Source organism: Electrophorus electricus, chromosome 15, assembly GCF_041902795.1.
Source record: "Electrophorus electricus isolate QZ-2024a chromosome 15, ASM4190279v1, whole genome shotgun sequence".
Classification (NCBI taxonomy): domain Eukaryota; kingdom Metazoa; phylum Chordata; class Actinopteri; order Gymnotiformes; family Gymnotidae; genus Electrophorus; species Electrophorus electricus.
Genome location: NC_137511.1, coordinates 19,038,133 through 19,057,725, shown reverse-complemented (window position 1 = coordinate 19,057,725; position 19,593 = coordinate 19,038,133). Strand labels below are relative to the sequence as shown.

The following is a 19,593-nucleotide window of genomic DNA, read 5'->3' as shown; positions in this document are numbered from 1 at the left end:
TACTGAGATTCAGTACTTTGAAACTACTTTTATTTTTTTAAAACTTTATATCTTTATTTTTGATGAGACTCGATCCTCCTCAGCATGGGGGATACCAAGGCCGCACTCATTTCTGTAGAGATGTTCTGGTGTCCCTCAGAGACCTTTTTTTTTTTTTCAGCTGCTCTTTGGTGGTGGGGTTGTGTTGCTTTACCTCTCATTTTAAAATACCCCACAGGGGTTACATTAGTTCCAGGTCAAGCAGCATACTTGGTTAGGTTTTCTTCTTTAGAAATGCTTGAGTGAAGTTGGCATTGAGCTTTGAATTATCTGGAATATTCCTCTTCTGTCAAGGTTCTGACGAGTGGGAGTCATCTGTCATATAGTATTTTGGTGTATCCACAGGCACTCATGGTGCCATCTATAAATGTCATCTCCCCAACACCTTACACTCGTACAGCCCCATATCATCACACTACCCCTCCTTGCCTCACTGTCGGGACTGTACGTTCACTGTGGTAGTCCTGGCCATGTTTACACTAAACACGCTGGACTCCATCTAAGCTGAACTCATTTATCCTGGTCTGATCTGATCAAAGAACATGCTTCCGGTATTCAACAGGCTTCTTACCATGTTCATGTTTCATGCAAAGTTTAATCTTGCAGTTTTGTGCCAAAGAGCAAGCAATGTTTTTTTCTTAAAGGTTGTTCATAGAGACTGACTTTGTGTAACGTTCTTCACGCTGTCTGAGCCATCACAGACACAGTCACAGTGATCTTCACTGATAGTCCCTGTGCCAAGCACTTCCTCTGTTTTCCAGAGCCAAACTGCAAGTTAATGCACTGTCCATGGCATCATTTTACTAGAACAGCTTCTACAGTTTCGGTTAGTGGAACTATGGTTTGTTTTGTACTTCCTGAAACTGTGTTTCAACTGATTTTCAATTGGTGACAGATCTTCCTGTTTCACGATCAGTTTTTTCAACACCTCTGGCAATTATTTTGCTTGTAGCGCTATGGTGCAGCCATGCAGATAAACACAGCCCATGGGTGCAAAACTGACAATGTTCTGTTCAAAGGTCGTTTAATTACCATGTTTATGCAGTTAGGCTAATTGGAAAACACAGGTGTGTTCAATTTTGCCTCATTGGTCACAAGTTTTCTAAGTTGTGTGCCAGTGATCACAAGTATATTAACTTTTTTGTTAGCTTGAGTTTCTACTTTGGGGCATGTATTTTCAAAAAAGTCTTTCTAAAGTTTTTTGTTTTTTTTCCCTTCCATTATGTATAAGAGAATAATATTGCATTTGGCAACTTAATTATTAAGAGGTTATACAGTTTTAAATCATTTAACATTTGTTATTGCACATTGGTGTACTCACTTATGTTATTTTCGGTTTAAAGAATCAAATCAAATGATGCACATGCTACTATTCTTTATTGAAAAGGCACAATTGTAGCCCTCTTTTAACTGTTATGATAGAACAATTAAAATGTTCTAAATTGTAAGTGTTTCACCATTTCAATATAATGTAAAAGCTGCATTTTCTAATTATGGTCTCATAGGCTGGTGAGTGTAAAACCTGGAGAATCTGATGCATTCTAAATTTGTATACATTCACTATAGAGAATCGTGGACATAGTCATTATCAGTAGTGTTGACCAGTGTTACTTTGGTGAAATTTAGAACTGGAAAATGAGAAGCTCATGACAGAGGACAACAGAGTGCCAACATTCTAAGGATTACACTCAGCAATTAAAAAGCATGCCAAAGTGGCTGAATGTCTAGAACTCCATTTAATTTCTCTGTAAACTGCTGTCCTCAGGTCTTTCCATAGATGTCCAGTAAGGTTTAAATCCGGGCTTTGGCCAAGTCTTGAGCCTAAGCCACTGCAGTGTAGTTTTGGCTGCATCTTTCCATGTTTCCAGTCCTTTACTTGCTGTTTAGCAAACACCAAGCAGGCCATCTATAGCTTCATTACTGAATAGTGGCTTACATTTGGCCCCTCTGCCATAAAAGGCTGATTTATGGAGTGCTGCAGAGATGGTTGTCCATCTAATAAGTTCTCACATTTCTGCACAGGACTTTTGGAGCTGCTTAAGAGTGATGGTTGTGCTCTTTCTCACCTCCAAAGTCCTGATAGCCAATTTGGCAAGTCAGCTAACTCTAGGTAGGTTCAAGGTTTTCCCAGACTTCCATCCCAAAATTATTGAGGCCACCAGTGTCCTAGGCTCTTTTGAAGTCTTAGATGTTTTATATCTCTGCCATGGGCTATGCTTAGCCAGTTTGAACGCAGAAATCTGCACCCATCCTTGGACTTCCTGGCTTGGTTTTTGTCCTAATGTGGGCAACTATAGACCACATGTACCTTTCTATGTCTGAAACAGGCGGACTTCAACCGATTTATACTTGTCTCAAGGATAAATAATGCAAGCAGGATGTAACTGACCACAATTTGGAATGCCATAGAAAAGGGTCTGAATACTTTGTAATAAATTTTAATTTTAATTTTATTTTTCTTTTCAAAAGTGTATTAACCCATGTTTTCACTTCATCATTATAGGTGATTGGGAAAAAATGGCAGTCATACCCATTTAAAAACCAAACCTACAACACAGTGTGCACTGTAGATTTTAGTATGACACTATTTCAGTATGACTATTTCATATGAGCTGTCTGAACAGTCTGAGTGGTAGTGAATGTTCTGACAACATAATTTAGTTTATTTACAGGAACCATTTACATTAGCTGTGTCATTCACATTTTAAAGTCTTTAAAAATCAGTTTAAAGTGTAAATTACAAAATTTAAATCAAAACAAATGAGTTACAGAATTTTTTCACCAGATTTGCTCAACTCTTAATTGAGAGCTTCATTAGCATGTGAAGATTAGAGCTGGGCAGTGACTAGTGTTTGTCTTCCACAAATCAGATTTTATTACTTCACACTTTTCTGCTTTTGGTTCTTTTGAGGTCAAAAGATGAAATGATAAAGAGCACCTGTTGTTTAGAGAAACTTGCCAATTAAATGCCTGTGGTGTATTTTTCTGCACATACAGTTTTCTCTACCAAGTCATAGGGAGTCTTCTTGCTGGTTTTCCTCAGTACGAGATGCATCACCATTCTCACAATGAGTTAAGCGTGGCCATGATGTTAAGGGCTGCTTAAATTTTCCGCTTTCAGTTTCAGTGCGACAGCTCGTACAGTTTCTCCGCACTGTTCTCCAGCCGGTCCCTGTACTCCAGGTTGCTATAGTTACACTCCGGAACCCCTTCTGTTCCGTACAGCAGGCCCCAACAGCAGCAAGCGATCACAGCGGTGCTGTCGCTGTCTCCTATGGAGGGAGAGAAAAACACAGACACTAGCGCCATCAGGAACAACCCACCTTACACCTACACTCACTGGCCACTTTTGTTAGGTAACAAAATGCATCACCAACCCTCTACAGTATTCACCCATTCTGTTACAGGCCACAGGCCCACCGGGAGCCCGATATGATCCAGTGATTATTTCGGTGGTGGTCCATTTTCAACACAGCATTGACACTGCCCTGATGGTGGCATGAGGGTGGGTACTGAGCTGGTACATCAGGCACTTCAGTGTGGATGGAATTGTTTACATGCATTTTTTTAAATTAACTGGCTTATGATCACACAGACCAGATATAGAGCACGCACACTACTTATTTGTAGCAGTTACAGACCTTTGTTCACCTAAAACTAAATGCTTACCATGTTGTGTGGAGACTTTTACAGAAAGAAATGTTAAAGTGGTCACTGACCTCCATGGAATCCTGCTCGATTCATTAGCTCCTCCCAGTTTGAGCCCGCCCCCAGAAGGGAATCCAGAGCTATCATTGGTGCATCGTGACCACTGCGCCCTGCCCATCCAGAGAGGCTGAAGCTTTTATAAATCTCATCACGTTCAGCAGGCCCATACTGTTCAGGCCAGACCACAGGCCCCTCCCCTGATGACAAACCTCTGAGCTGTAAATACCTGCAAGAAGCAAATAGGGAAGAAGAAGGGGGGGGGGGGGGGAGGACCTTTTGACACATTCATTGAAAAGAAATATTTGCTCCTAGTAATGTTTGTTCTATTAATTCAGGTCCTTCCATTAGATGTCACCGATATCTCACCATTCCCATTTTTCAGTGAAGTATCCCCAGTCTCTCTCCGTCTCACTGACAGCATATCCTGCAGACTTCACAAACTCCTTCACTATTGGACAGGCTTCTTTCACTAAGCCCAGCCCCCAGCTTGTGACTGGACGTCGCTGGATGGCGTAGGCTGCAAACAGCGCTGAAGCCACAGCACCAAGGAATCCGGTTGGATGAGGGTGAGTCATTCTCCCCGTCTCCACGGCAACGGCGACCAATAAGGACAGCTGCTCCGGCTGAGGATACCTGGCCGCAAAAAATGTTATTTGACCCAAGAAACTAATAACAAGCCGCCATTACAGGGCAAACTTGCTCTCACCTCAAACCAATGCACATGGACCTCATGGCAGCCCCACATCCTGTGCCTTCAGGATTATAAAATATTCTGTATCCCCCTTTAGTACCTGGCTTTAACTGAGACACACCTATAGAGATCGAGACAGAAAATATAATAGCTAATTTCCTCTAGTATTATAAGATGTATAGAGCACACACCAGCAGTTTTACCTAGAATGCTGGAGGGTCCTGGTTTCCTCCCCTCCATGTCCTTCATCCCCTCCACATAACGGTAAGCCACTTCCTGCAGAAGCTCCTCCCCTTCCTTTCCTGTAAGGCAGCAGTGAGGAGTTATTTATATGCTTCTGCCACATGTTGAGCTGATGGATCATCTCTAGCTGGTTCGGTGGAGAGACCTGTAGCTAAAGCTTCAGCAGTGGCCAGATGAAGGACTGTGTCATCACTAACCGGCCAATCAGGCAGTTTAACAGTGATGCTGTTTAGACCTCCCAGTTCCTGTAGCTCCTGTACAAGAAACATACACATTGGTATAGAGTAGTGGGTAATAACACTGCCACCCTTGTGGGGGACTGGGGTTCAAACTACATCCAGGTATGTGCTCTATGCTATACCAATAAAGTCCCTGGGCAAGACTACACTCTCCTAACTCTATAACATGATTGAGATTGTAAGTAAAACTGTAAGTCACTCTATGTAACAGTGTCTGCTAAATTTGGTTCCACCCACTGAGGATCAACATGTCAATGACATGATATCAGTCATTAAAATCAATATTCTGCTCCACACTACATAGAGCTACAGATGATGAAAATCCTAACAGGTATCATACAACTAAATTTATTTACTTAAAATCATTTCAATATACTACATGTTATATCAAAATTATATACCTTTTTATTAGAGTACACCTAGGCTGTGGTAAACAGTTTTATACTTTTTATTAGAGTACATCTAGGATGCGGTAAACAGCTGAACAGGATGCCACTTGCCATCTTGTGAATAGCTGCTGTTGTTCAGTATTGGACACTGCATTCATTCACCTATTGGGCACTTTGGCCTTTATTTATTTTTGTATTACTGGTGGTCAGTTGCCCCTAGTAACACTGTTTATGTTAGGGTCTGTATTCTGTTGTCCAATAGGTGTAGGTGTGTATAATGAATGGCCAACTGTGGAGTTACTACTTAGTCTCACAGGAATGCCAGTTACCGATAAGTCTCCTTGGCATGACTCATCCTACGACGTGATGAGTATGAGAATCACCTGTGCAGTGTGTCAGAAATGAGTCACCACCATCCAGACACTATACCTCTCTATAACCATCTGCTCCACACACTAATAGTTATAAGCCACATCCACTCTCTAGGAGCCTTTATAAAAAATGGACACAGATGTCATCGGAGATGCTTTTAGCACTGCAGGAATCATCCAGAAACGTGCACTCTCTTCAAATTCGAGCATTATTTGAGAATGCAGCAAAGCTTAGACAGTCAATTCTTTAATGTCCTTACCCACATTTATATTTACTTATTTAACTTACTTCACAACAAGGTTGAGGATAAAAGTGTCAACTACTTCTAAAGCCCGAGGGCCTATTGAGATTATTTTGTTTATGTTAAAAGCCTAAGAATTAATTTTGCAAAACAAAAATAAACGAAACGTCTCCTGAATCCAGACTCCCAAGAAGTTTTCTCCATGCATTCCCGGTTGCAAAGCAATCCAGAAGGAAGACGCCTTTTTAAAATTCTGGGTCATTCCAAATAAACATCATCTGACTCCAAACGCCAAACATTGGGATGCAATTGGAATCGGATTCATCCACGGATTCATACCGCTGCCCTCGAATTGAAAAATCTTGCTCATAACTGCAATATTTTCTTGCAGGATTCGGTCCAGTGCTGACTCTGATAGGTCTTTGAGTGCTGTAACAAGTCTAGCATACAATACTTCGTAACATCATTAAGCCTGAGATTGCGAGCGAGAAAGTGTCAACAGTAATATTTACTACCGCCGACCAACCTGGTGGATGGCCGGGCCGGACTCGTTGTATTCCCACAGCTGGTTCCTGTAGCCAAGAGCGTCTCCGGCACCGCTCAGTAGCAGACCGGCCCGATAGTGATGTACTGTAGCAGGGCTGGACCAAGAAACGGGCGTTAATGATCAGGGGTTGCTGCACCTTAACGCCCAGGCCTACGCCAGGGCACAAGAGCATATACAATTACGGTATTAAAATAGCGCAGGCCTAAGGGCTGTTATGAAGAGTTATAACTCCACTTAAATACAAGGGTAGACTAGATTAAATCCCTGATAGCTCTTCATGCAACGGCTTTATTTAACAACTACAGTTTCAATAGTTTGTTGTTCTCTCGCTGAACAATCTGGGCTTGAACTGAGGCCTTATTATACTATATATACTATACGAAAAACAAAATGGTTTTAGTTTGTTTTTGCTATTCCCACAGTAACGAATATGTGGAAATAACCTCCCATATTCGGGGGCCCTTGAGTCAATGTCAACATGTAGCGGGGAGTCTGACGCTTCTGATTACTCACCGGTCCATGCTGAGATTACTCGCCGAGTTTAATGACTTTCCAGTCGGTACAAGGACGCAAGCAACTGCCGCGGATCCAAACTTTGTGGCACCAGTTTTCCCGATTTCTTTTCGATGTTGCTTTAAAATAAGTTTCACATGTACTCAGAAGTCAAATCTTGTAGAACCGCAGCCAGAACAGGCTTTATTTTGCTAGTTACGATTTTAAAGGCTCTTTCGCACTTCAGATATTCAACGGTTCCATTTCAGGATCCCCGTAAATAAATGCTGCGAAGCCACGCACTGGCAGGACGGCAAAAGCGACGTCGCAGGTCAATTACATCTAGCAAGCGTACAGTAATTTAAGTGAACGCAAATGACTACGGTTTTTGCTAGGCCTAACTGGCAAAAAAAAGAAGGAAAAAGTAAATTAAATCTATGGGGTCTGAAAGTTATAATTTCCTAGGAGTTTTTTATAGGACGAAAATTGAAACAGGAAAACCTTGTGTTGAGCAAAAACGTTTAAATAACTAGTGTCGTAAACCACGGGGGAAGGGACATTCATTATCTTATAAGACAACAGGACCTATAGTCCATGTGGAGCACCGTTATGTTTTATTTAAGACAATGAACCACCCACTTTGGCGAGGGTCAGCCATGCCCGGTCTCACACAGCCACTACACGGTACATGAAGCGCTTGGGCGTGTGCTACTGACTGTGCAGCCTCTCCACAGCCGCCGTCCAGGTCCACCTGCCGGCCTGGCTGGGTCAGGTGAACAGCTGCTGCTCTCTCGCAGGGCCCATATGGGGCGGCGAGAACAGCAGTAGCGTTCCTATCGCTCGCCTCTGCAGTCTTCCGCACGGTCATCTGCGATGGCACCGATGCCGTCAACAGTGATGCTGCTGGTGTTGCCTCTGGCGCCAGGAAATCCACCAACTGCGTGGTAATGCTCCACCAGAACCGACGGCTTCACCCATGGACGACTGTCCCCCTCTGCTCCGACTCTCATTGCTGCTGACAGATTCACTCAAACTTACCTTAAAGCTCAGCATTTTTTTATTTTTTTTTTTGAGGTTAAACACTGCCTTGACCACGGTCGGAAAATCCAAGCTGATTATGCCTGCGCCCTGTATAGATGTCACCCAGAAGTCACATGGAAACCGCTTTCTGTGCCTCACTCGACATGCCCCTGGTGGCGGAATCGAGTCGGACCGTTGTCGTGTCCCAGCCATCGAGTAAGTTATTCGCGGTGTGAGGGAGCGCACCTGGTCGTAGTGGCAACACCAGTGAGTTCAGGTGACATTCTACACGTCATCTTGGGGGTCTTCAGCATATCCTCATGGAGCTCCTGCACCGCATAACACGTTCGCTGTGGCATCTCGGTGCTTAAGACGAGTTCTGCTATCGCTGCCTCAGCAGTGGCTGCTTGGAGGCTGGCCAGCGTGGTAAGCTGCACAACTCTAGTGCCAAACACAATTGTGTCGTGGTGACAGCCATTGTCGTCCAGCAATGATCCTGTGCGGAGCATAACTCCGCATGTAGCATGGTAGTGTCGGCTCTCCCTCGCTGGGCACCTGCCAGGCTCCGATTCTGAGCTCTGCCGTGCTAGCCTCTTCTCCGCATTTCCAAGCTGACCACATTGCCTTCTGCTGGCTGGACCAGTCAGGCATGGGGCAGGCACAGCCCTTGGTACCCCCTTCCTCTGTGCTGCCTCGTCTTCACCGGCTGCCTTTGGGCTTGTTGACGCGTTGCTCGATTGCTTCAAGCTGACTGGCTACATTACACTTCTGACTGTGTCAGTGCGGAAGAAGAGGTGGAAGACAGTTCTGCTTCAGACTAACATTCATCAAGCCTAACACACACCAACAACAAGCAGGAATGGAAACACTGCACGGGGAAATGGGGTGGATAACTAAAATGGACACACAGGGATGGTAGACACTTTTCTTCTACCCCAATTATGATATAATGTTACACACCTTTCTCAGCACCCAAGGACACTTTACAAGCAACACAATACACAACTTTTACATCTAGTGAACACAGCAAGGAGAAGCAGCAGCCAACTGCACTGTGTACCCTCAATCAGAAACCTCAGCCTCCTGGGGGAATGCACAGGCCACGCGGAGAGAGGGACACACAGGACAGAGCACATCCACCACGGTGTATGCAGACATTCATGCACACTCACACCAGGACAATTTTAGGGTGGCCAAGTTTTACATAACCTCAATGTTTTTAGATTGTGAGAAGAAACCCATAGAGACACGGGGAGATAGATAGATATATTATATATGTATTCAGCATAAGAATAGGGATTAGTGTTACTTCAGCACAAGTTAAGAAAACAAACTGTCATGACTAAACAAAGAAAAATTATCAGAAAAAAAGGCAAGAAACTAATTCTCTAATTCAGTAACATTCTCAATAACAGATTATAAAAGATTTTTCAGGACATGCAAAAAATAAAAATCTTGCCAATTAATCATGTGTGAAATAGCTAGATGAGATTTAGTCTAGTCTGCCCTGTATTTAATAGAAGTTAAAATTTTCATAACCCTGTAGACTTAACATATTTGAAAACCGTAATTTTATGTCTTCAGCTTTTCATTATCATATAAATTGTATTATATATGGAATAATATAGCTCATCACATTATGAAAACTGTCATAGTGCACTGACAATATTTCCTCTCTGGGGGAAGCATCCCTTCAGCTGGAAATATTGTAAATGTCAAAATCAGATTTGTTCAAAAAGCAACACAAAAACAATTTCCCCAGTTCAGACATGCAGAAGTGATTGTAATGCTGCTCCCTGCAATATTACCCTCCACCCATAACTGTGAATCGTTATTTTCATCAGTGAACATTCTCAAAAGCCAAGACAGGAACCGATGTTCCAGGGCACATCTGGATCAGTGTCTTCGCATCACAACAACAGAGCAGTGCCCAACTCCAAGCCTCCTCTCTACCTGGGGACCCATGACATTTTCAGCCTCCATTTCAGCATGACAGCTCGTACAGTTTCTCCGCACTGTTCTCCAGCCGGTCCCTGTACTCCAGGTTGCTATAGTTACACTCCGGAACCCCTTCTGGTCCGTACAGCAGGCCCCGGCAGCAGCAAGCGATCACAGCGGTGATGTCGCTGTCTCCTACGGAGGGAGAGAAAAACACAGACACTAGCGCCATCAGGAACAACCCACCTTACACCTACACTCAGAAGAACACAGACTTGGGGCTGACATGGGTAAGAAATGCAAATGCCTCCTAACCTCCATGAAATCCTGCTCTATTCATTAGCTCCTCCCAGTTTGAGCCCGCCCCCCGAAGGGCATCAAGAGCTATCATTGGGGCATCGTGACCACTGCGCCCTGCCCATCCAGACCAACTGAAGCTCTTATAGGCAGCATCACGTTCAGCAGTTCCATATTGGTCAGCCCAGATCACAGGCCCCTCCCCTGATGACAAACCTCTCAACTTGAGAAACCTGAAAAAAAAGAAAATGTAACTTTTTTCATTTTTTAAATGTTATTATTCGAAGAGCAACTATACAAGAAACTATACACAACTAATAATATAATTATACCACAATTTGAAAGTGTGACTTGTATATTCTTAATAATTCAGGTCCTTCCATTAGATCTCATACAGATATCTCACCATTCCCATTTTTCAGCGAAGTATCCCGAGTCTCTCTCGGTCACACTGACAGCATATCCCGCAGACTTCACAAACTCCTTCGCTATTGGACAGGCTTCCTTCACTAAGCCCAGCCCCCAGGTTGTGACTGGACGGCGTAGGCTGCGAACAGCGCAGAAACCACGGCACCGAGGAATCCGGTTGGATGAAGGTGAGTCATTCTCCGTGTCTCAACAGCAACAGCGGCCAATGAGGACAGCTGCTCTGGCCAAGGATACCCTGTTTACCTTGGGCCAGATAAGTCATTTTTATGTTAAGTGTTTTTATTCTATGCTATAATGTAAATTCATGCCCTCACCTCAAACCTATGCACATAGCTCTCATGGCAGCTCCACAACCTCCACTCTTCACATCAAAAGGTACCCTGTATCCTTTTCCTGCCTGGTGTTAACTGAGCCACACCTACCAGCACACAGATAAAATTCAGTATACAAGCAATAAAAAGCTCATCTGCAACTAGATTATGAAACTCCATGGAAATAATCAGTGTGATATTTATACCAGAAATTGTAGATAATCCTGGTTTCCTCCCCTCCATATAATGGTAAGAGACTTCCTGCAGAAGCTCCTCCCCTTCCTTTCCTGTAAGGCAGCAGAGAGGAGTTATTCATATGCTTCTGCCACATGTTGAGCTGATGGATCATCTCTAGCTGGTTCAGTGGAGAGACCTGTAGCTAAAGCTTCAGCAGTGGCCAGATGAAGGACTGTGTAGCCAATCAGGCAGTTTAACAGTGATGCTCTTCGAACCTCCCAGTTTCTGTACTGCCTACCAAACGAAAACAAGAGACTTAACAGGAGGCAACAAACGACATCTTTATTTTTATATCTTCTCATTAAACTGGAAAAACTGAGTTTGATTTTCCCAGTCTGAGCTTCCACCAGAAGGGCATCCAGAGTGGTCACTGGTGCATCATGACCAGTGCCCCCCCCTCCTCCCGAGAACTTGGCACACTTGCTAAATCAACAGATTGATTCTGGTTCCTCTTTGTGTCCACACTTGTGACAACGCTACATCATTCATGTACTGGCTCTAAAGCGCTTTGTAACAGTTTAAGTTTTGAGTCAAAAGAACTGATTTTTATTCTAACAAAAGTTGTTTTTGAGAATTGCCAGAATATGCTAATCAGAAGCAAGCTGTCATCATGTAAGGAGGTTACATCTGTGTGGCCATCTGCATGTCGCAGTGGTGCCAGAAGCTTAATCCAGAAGATGGATTAGAGGCCACTGATGCTCTTGGTCAAGTTGTCAAGACACTACCAGTTTATTCTAGGCAAAAGTGTGCCAACACACTTTACAATAGTTTTATCATACCACCTTTAACATCATTCTTTGAAATGCAATGTCTTTGTGTGCCTTCATATGTTGTCTTTTTTGTTCAGATTAATGTGATCTGAATGGAGCATTTCCTCTTGGTCTTGTGGCTCCATCAGCATGCTGAGGTGCTAAACACCTCACATCAATCCATTGCAATTATCATTACCTTGCTATGATCTTTACCATGGTATAATGACCAATTATCATGGAATAACCATTTCTAGAATTTGTAATTTGCAAGCAAAGAAGCAAAATCATTAGAATTACAACATTACATTAGTCTAATCCCCTCCTATTTATTACTAATAACCTTGTTCTCAGACCTTACCTTGTGGATAGCTGTGCCAGAAAGAACAAATTCCCATTGGAAGGCAAGAGCGTCTCCAGTGCCACTGAGCAACATACCAGCCTGGTAGTGCTTGAGAGAAACAGGACTGAACCAAGAAATCAGGTGAGAGTCACTGCCAGAATCATATCCTTTCACTCCAGTAATGCAGACACATTTTGGTTAGTGCATGATACAGAGCATGATCCATTATAGAGAATCTGACCTCACCTGACTCCTGAGAGGTGAATACACTCAAACATCAGTATCATTAACAGGCAGATGTACTGCTCCAAATGGGATTGATTTCCACTGTGTTACAGTAAATCTAAAAATACACTGCACTTCAGGGAAGCTCACGTTTTAGCATGTTCATTGCAACATTACTTATAGTTATTTTAAATGCCTTAAAGCCTCTTCTACAGCATGATTGGTGTCACCATTTCATATTTAGTCCTCTCTCAGATTATTTTCAGGGCTACTATGGATAGTTTGGATTTATTTTGCCAGTTTCTTGCCAGTATTACTGCCTGTTCTTCTTGTGACCCCACCCACTCACTCACTGTTGCTCAGTGCTAGAAGAAAGGAGGAATTGTGTCCCTACCTGTCTCTTAGTGAAGAAGGAATCATGTCTCTAGCTATCTCTCAGTGACTGAGACATTTTGTTGACCTGCGCTGTAGCACTGCACTGCTCCAGTCTGACCTCCAATCCATTGCCTCCTTATTGCTGCCTTAAGTTTAAACTCTGTATGTTAGCCTTTGTAAACCATTCGTGATCTGCTGAGTGATTCATTTGAATTCATACACACTTTTCATAACATGCATTATAAAGGGTTATTGATTAGAAACTTGGGTTCCCACTCCAAGTCAAATGTCAAATTCCCTGACTATTCACTGACTAAAACACTGAATTTCCATGATCTACACTGAATGAAAAAAAAAACAAAAAAACAGCCCACCTTTGTTAAGCATACATGGAAAAATCAAGTAACCATAACAACTGTTCACACAATACGAGAAACGCGTGAAAATATAACAGGCAACTAAAATGTACAGATGTTACAAACAAAATTCCCTTATAGTCCATTACCTGACCCGAAAATTATCAAATTCCCTGACAAATATTTGTAACCCTTTTTTGACATGCATACTAAGTGCTCATTGGTTAGTTTTGGACGTCCTCTGTGGACCTACTCTTTCCAAATAAAATTCAAGGAATAACCGTCCTGTGGTCAGGATGGTGCTGAAGACTGAAGACTCATAAATACAACGCGTTTGACACTGAGAACACGTAAATAAGAACAGAAACCAATCCAGACTGCGCTAGTTTGCTTACCCTCCCATGCTGAAACTCCGGGTTTCTCGAACCGTTCACGTCAATGAAAACTTTACTATTTGGTGAACCACTGACTAACTACAGGTAAATGAATTCTCGTAAAACTGTAGGAGCGTCTTCCTGCTTCTACCGGAAAAGATTCAGGCATTCTTTGAAGCATTGAGACCTCAGCGACCTCTAGTGGTGTCAAAAAAGGCTGTTTTTTCATTTTGACATCTATTATTTGTGTACAGCAAAACTACTATAAATATACATTTAGGTGTACGGTAGTTATTTGTGAATAATTGGGGAATGTGTTAAATGTTACTGGGGAAAGACACAAGCATTGAAGGCAATAAGGAAAACTGAAAGGGAAAGTGACCATAAACTTGTCAGGGGATTTGTGGAAAGAAATCGTGCAAATGTTTTACTGTCCTTTTTTACATCACTTTTTACTCAAGAATACGCCTGTTACTTTCACTGGTACGACTTTTTATGGTTAACAAAAAAAGGTGGACCTTACAATCCGTTTTACGTTGAATTCGGATGTTTTTAGAATTTTTCTATCACGTATGGTTTTTAAGTGTATAAAGTTTACATTATTATTATATGTATTATAATTATTATATATATTATAATTATATATTAGTTGTTCATAAATAAATCTATTACACTTAAATTATACACATACTTCTACAGTTTTGCCTATCCGTCTTCAGTGCCCAGCAGTAGTCTGTGAAAATACATGAGGTGAACAATAACAACAACAAATGTATGGATAGTAGAGAAATTTCGTAAACAGGTTCGGCGTCCAAAACACATGAACGGGTTTTGGGGTTTTTTTCGCAGGAAGCGAACTCACTTTTGGCCAGTGTTAATTTAGCTGCTACACACCGCGGTTAACTGGTTTGTCCCATGATTAATGCTAAAACGCAGTTGGAATAGAGAACATATTGTACATAAAATACGATAAAACAACACTTTCACGTTTTCTTCTGTGTTCGTGTTTTCAGTTGTTTACGTTCTAATCACTTTTATGACGAGAGACAAGAAAATTACCGTCCCCTCTCCGAAGGGCGAGGATCACGGCACCTGCAAGCTCGAATCTCTTAAAATCACTGTACAGGTATTAACGAACTTCGTAGGAAACAGTGAAATGGCTTCTAAATTTGAAATAATGAGATCAGGTAGATTAATATAGTTTAATAATAATTCATTAGATAGGTTGATATAGATTAGAATTTTGTAGACTTTCACAAAATAAGACCTTTTACTTATATTCTAATTTGGAAAGATTTGCATTCACTTCCCTGAAATACACCAACATCCTGCTGCAGCAAAAAACGCCTTCAATACTAAAATGTCAAACTAACATACAGGCACAAGTGAAAATATGTATAAAGGCTCAGAGTGTCATGATACACTTGCACATGTTCTCATGGATCATTCAACTTGTGGAATTGAATCAGAAGAAACCGGAAAATCCGCTACAGGTAGTTTGATAACATAGGGCTGAATACTGTCTTCTACTAAGGCTGTGTGCTGAGTCATCCACCTGTAAGGCTGCTTTCTCTAAGAGTACTGAACTGATTTTCCCTCCCAGAATAATTTAAGACAGGCATGGTGGTTGCTGCTCACAGTTATGAGGCAGATATCCTTGAAGTTGTAGACTTTCTACCCTTGCACCCTTGACTTTGTAGACATAAATGTCAGGATTCACATCTACAACTATGCACACACCATTATCACATTTGTCTGCAAGATACCTGGTGCTATGTTCACCTTTATTTGCTAAGAGCAGACACCTCTGACACATGCAGACTGCAACACCAAGGGAAAGGTCATGAGTGAACAAGAAGACACGATTGTGTTCTACCAGACCTTTTCGGTTAAATAAATGAGAAAACCCTAAAAACGTATTTTCCTTTGATATCAGCTCGTCTTTAAAATATCAAAAATCAACTGAAATTAGCCATATCACAGTAGGTTTGCTTTGCTGTGATTATAAGATTTTGAGGAAGTTGTTGTCAAGCAGGATTGGATAATGATAATCCAGCTAGTCTGATTAAGATTATTATAGGCAGACAGTTATTGAGTAATCTCCATCGCCTAGCAACAAAGGTTGTGCAAGAGTCCTTGTCCACATAGTTGCTGGTGAGGGTGTTTCAGTTGATTCAGTAAACATGGAAGTCATCACTAAAATGAGGTGCAAGACCTCACGGAGTGAGATAGATCCACACATCTGTCCACAGAAGTCCTGGGCATGGTATTCTAGAATTGGATATAGTCTTGCCAATTGACTCCTGGACAGACACAACCTATGAATCACTCTGAATTGCAACAGGCCATATCTGATGCATACCAGTGATGGATGCACCAGCTTCAGTTTGCTAGGATGCCTCTGGGATTTCCCTTTATTTTATTTATTTATTTATTTTTGGTATTTTTTGATCAAACGGAGTACTTGTAAGTATCTGAAGAATTACACTCAGGGATATCAAGATCTGACTTAAGATGGTCAAATGAAATGAAGGTACCATACCAAAACAGGTCTCTAAGACATTTTACTTCTGCCCCAGCCCATAACTGTAACGTAGAATCAATGTCTGTAACAGGGGCAGAAGGAAGACACTATTGGATATTAACACGTTCCCTGAACTGAAACCAGATCTTCAATGCCCCACTGACTACAGGTTTATTTGTAAAAAGGCATTTGCTTACAGGTAATGGGGCACAAATTAGACGCATCAGTGAAAATGGGTTACAGGAATGCTGCTTCATCATAGCCCACACTGGAGTATCCTCCTCTAATGGATCTAGAGACCAAAACCCCTCACTGGTGGCTACTGGCTGCCCAATACATAAAGTTTGATAGAGCCAGTGCTCCTTTGTCTTTTATCTTTCAAAAGTTGGAATATCTTAAAATAGGAATAAAGATCTTGATATTATTGTCATTTTTACAGAGTTAATTCTTCCAGCAAGAGACAAAGTGAGGGCTGACCCCTGCTCCATATCTTGCTTGGCCTTATTCAGAGGTTTAAAAATTGTTGTCAATTTGGTCTTTGTATGTAGAAGTTACAGACAGCCCTAAATAGGTCAATTATATTTTTATACTAAAACTGGGAAGGAATGAAATGACATGTGGTGAGCTTTCTCATTAACAGGAAAGAGGAGGCTCTTTGTTTACATTTATATCTGTCTACTCACCCAGATGTAGAGATCATTGTCATTGCAGTAGGTATGGACTCATCTGGGCCTGACAGAAAAAGCAGAAGGTCATCAGCATACAATGGGAATTTGTGTTAGCCCACCTCTAATTATGTGTTAACCCATCTCTCGTTATACCTTTCAAGCTGTAATTTTCCCACAGCTCAATTGCAACATCAAGAGTCGCCCTCTGAAAATAAGGAAATAGATAAAATATTACATTGAATTAAAGAGAAGCCTGTGCTGCTGTATGTAAACTATAAATCTAGGAGCTAAACGTCAGGCTTCTAAGTAACTGCATGTGCTCATGTTTGGTCACTGTGCCCCAGGCCTATGTCCCAGGCCTAGGTCAGACAGGTTTTTTGGAAGCCCAACATTTGCAGGAGGACTGTTGAGTGGAAGGTCAAGCTAGGATGGGTCTTAAATGGTCTGGATGCCCTGAAACAACTCAAAATCCTCAGCTGCCAAACATGGCATCGCATCAGCTAACTGGCTGCTGTGCCTCAGTGTGATTGACTTCTCTGAGGGGTTCACAATGGTCATGGAAACCCATCTCTCATCCCTCATTGGAGTAATGGCATGACCCACAAGAACATTATGTGACATGACCTTGGGCTCACATTGAGAGTGCTACGAGGGCCATTGGCACATTATGAGGAAATCTGCTCCACACCAGATATTCATATCTAGGCAAGAGGGTGACAACCTGCAAGAGTTCAGTGGTACCATTTTGTCAGGTATCTCAACACCCTTCCAACATTGCACACATGTCCACATAGATAACATTTGCACTGCATTTATTGGCACCTTTTTGGTCAAATAGTCGGTCGGCCTTCATTTGATGGCCTTTGATCCTATGATGTGGTTGTCATGACGAGATCGTCATGCTGGCCTGGCAAAACCAAGGTGGAGACAAGACAGGTGGTGCCAAATCATACCCACCCTTGGGTGGAGTCTGAACACCACCGCACAAATCCAATTCAGAGTCCATCACCGCATCGCCACACTCATTCACCGAAAAGAAAGCAGCACTGGGACTGAAAGGAAGAGGTTCACCAGGAGGAAGGTTTTATGGCCGTGTTTGTCAAGCCAATCTGTGTTGAACAATATAAGAAGTATCAGCACTACGGTTTAAAAATATATTTGAAGTACAAATGTCTTCTATTTATCTTGATTAAAAAATTATTTGTTTCACAGATGTCTGTTGTGCAGCATTTATTATCTTGACATAAAATACAAGCACAAACATTTTCTGATTCTGTCATTAGGGAACTCCTGTAATATCAAGATCATGGCTGCCATAACCTGTCAATGGATTATGTTTTAGATTATGTTATGGATTATGTTATGATGTTATTATGGAGTATCTTTGTCATGATAGATGAGGGGTTGTTGTAAAAAGTTAATTCTTGGGTGTGCAACATGCATCGGACCTAAAGATAATGGTAATCACATAATCATGTTATCCTGGTATGACATATGACGTATTGACTACACATCTGACATCTAACACATACCTTATTGGTGAGAAGCATGTCAAAATAATGCTATATTGAAACCTCGTGTTCTACTGTTACTCTCCATTCATTGTTTATTTGAACTGAAATTCTGCCAAGGTAAAGTCAAAGTAAAAAGTCTAATTTATTTATAGTACTTTTTACAACTGCCATTGCCACAAAGCATTTTTTCAAGTCCATGCCCCCAGTGAGCAAGACAGAGGTGACAGTGGTGAGCAAAAACTCTCTAAGAGCATGAGGAAGAAAACTCTTTTGACCAACACCAGACCCCACAATAGCAACGATATAAACAACAAAGAACAAAATAAGTAATGAGAACATGTAAGCAATGTAAGTCTATTCTGGGTTCCTACAGGCCCTAGTCTGGGTTTCATGAGTTTAGGTGTGTGCGAAACCCATCTGGCACAAGAATGTCTGCCCAAGTTGACGGATAAGTGGGTTTCTGGGGTGGAGGGGAAATGGGTCACAGCAGAGGGGCATCAGGGAGTGGTGGAATGAGCCACAGCAGCTGAGATGTGTTGAGGCTTACCAAAAACATGACAGGGTTATCACTCAGGAATGTTAGAATACAAACCTCTGTGTTTTGGAATGAAATATTTAAAGTATGTGGTAATTACCATTTGTAACAAACCGTATTGAAACAATTCACTTCACAGGAGCTCAAGAAGCTTTGGAGCTTTGTTTCTTCCCACCCATCACTACCTCTATCCTCCTCTTTCCTAGTTCAGTTTAAAAATGTCAGATGACCGAATGCCAGATATTAGCGACTGTTTTCCAAAAACATCCAACTACCTCCTGAGGGTGTGACAAACACGTAAGCACTTGCAGGCAGGTTTAAAAGCCATCATTACCAGTGTATGCTCTGTGGTTGTTTAGGCCAGAAGATTTATAGTAAGACCTTCACTTGAGCTCAAAGTATAAAGTATTTCAGTACTGGATCCAAAATGCCCTTGTCTCATTTCTGTTTTAAGGGCTGCTCCACTAGTATGTGAACTGAAGTGTGTTAGATGAGCCACTGGAGGGGCAAGGGAATGAGTGAACACAAGTGTTCATGTCAGAAGCAGAACTTTCCCAGAAAGCATTGCGACCTGACACAGTTTTCATTTTAACATCACAAACAATGGCGGACATAGCTGTTTAAAATTGTATGCCATACAATTATACCTTACAAATATTATATACTATATACTGCATGTATATTTGAATTGGGTTTTGTGTAGTGCTAGATAATTAGCTCAATGTAGCTAACTTGGA

General features: G+C 41.8%; 1 protein-coding gene and 1 pseudogene across 2 annotated transcripts; both read right to left on the bottom strand.

Annotated features, from left to right (window-relative positions):
• Positions 1 to 2,461: 2,461 nt before the first annotated feature.
• adprh (ADP-ribosylarginine hydrolase) lies at positions 2,462 to 8,109 on the bottom strand. Its single transcript, XM_027009223.3, has 9 exons — positions 8,000 to 8,109; positions 6,983 to 7,101; positions 6,449 to 6,563; positions 4,827 to 4,935; positions 4,642 to 4,740; positions 4,454 to 4,559; positions 4,114 to 4,380; positions 3,759 to 3,973; positions 2,462 to 3,311 (listed from the first exon to the last, which is right to left on the bottom strand). Exons 1-9 carry the CDS (start codon positions 8,012 to 8,014, stop codon positions 3,163 to 3,165), a joined length of 1,194 nt encoding a protein of 397 aa, XP_026865024.3. The 5' UTR covers positions 8,015 to 8,109; the 3' UTR covers positions 2,462 to 3,162.
• Positions 8,110 to 8,259: 150 nt separating this feature from the next.
• LOC113576869 (ADP-ribosylhydrolase ARH1-like) lies at positions 8,260 to 13,774 on the bottom strand (annotated as a pseudogene). The gene is made up of 8 exons (XR_014117362.1): positions 13,637 to 13,774; positions 12,304 to 12,409; positions 11,330 to 11,427; positions 11,163 to 11,243; positions 10,960 to 11,063; positions 10,623 to 10,888; positions 10,235 to 10,449; positions 8,260 to 10,114 (listed from the first exon to the last, which is right to left on the bottom strand). The product of XR_014117362.1 is annotated as an ADP-ribosylhydrolase ARH1-like (transcript).
• Positions 13,775 to 19,593: the final 5,819 nt, after the last annotated feature.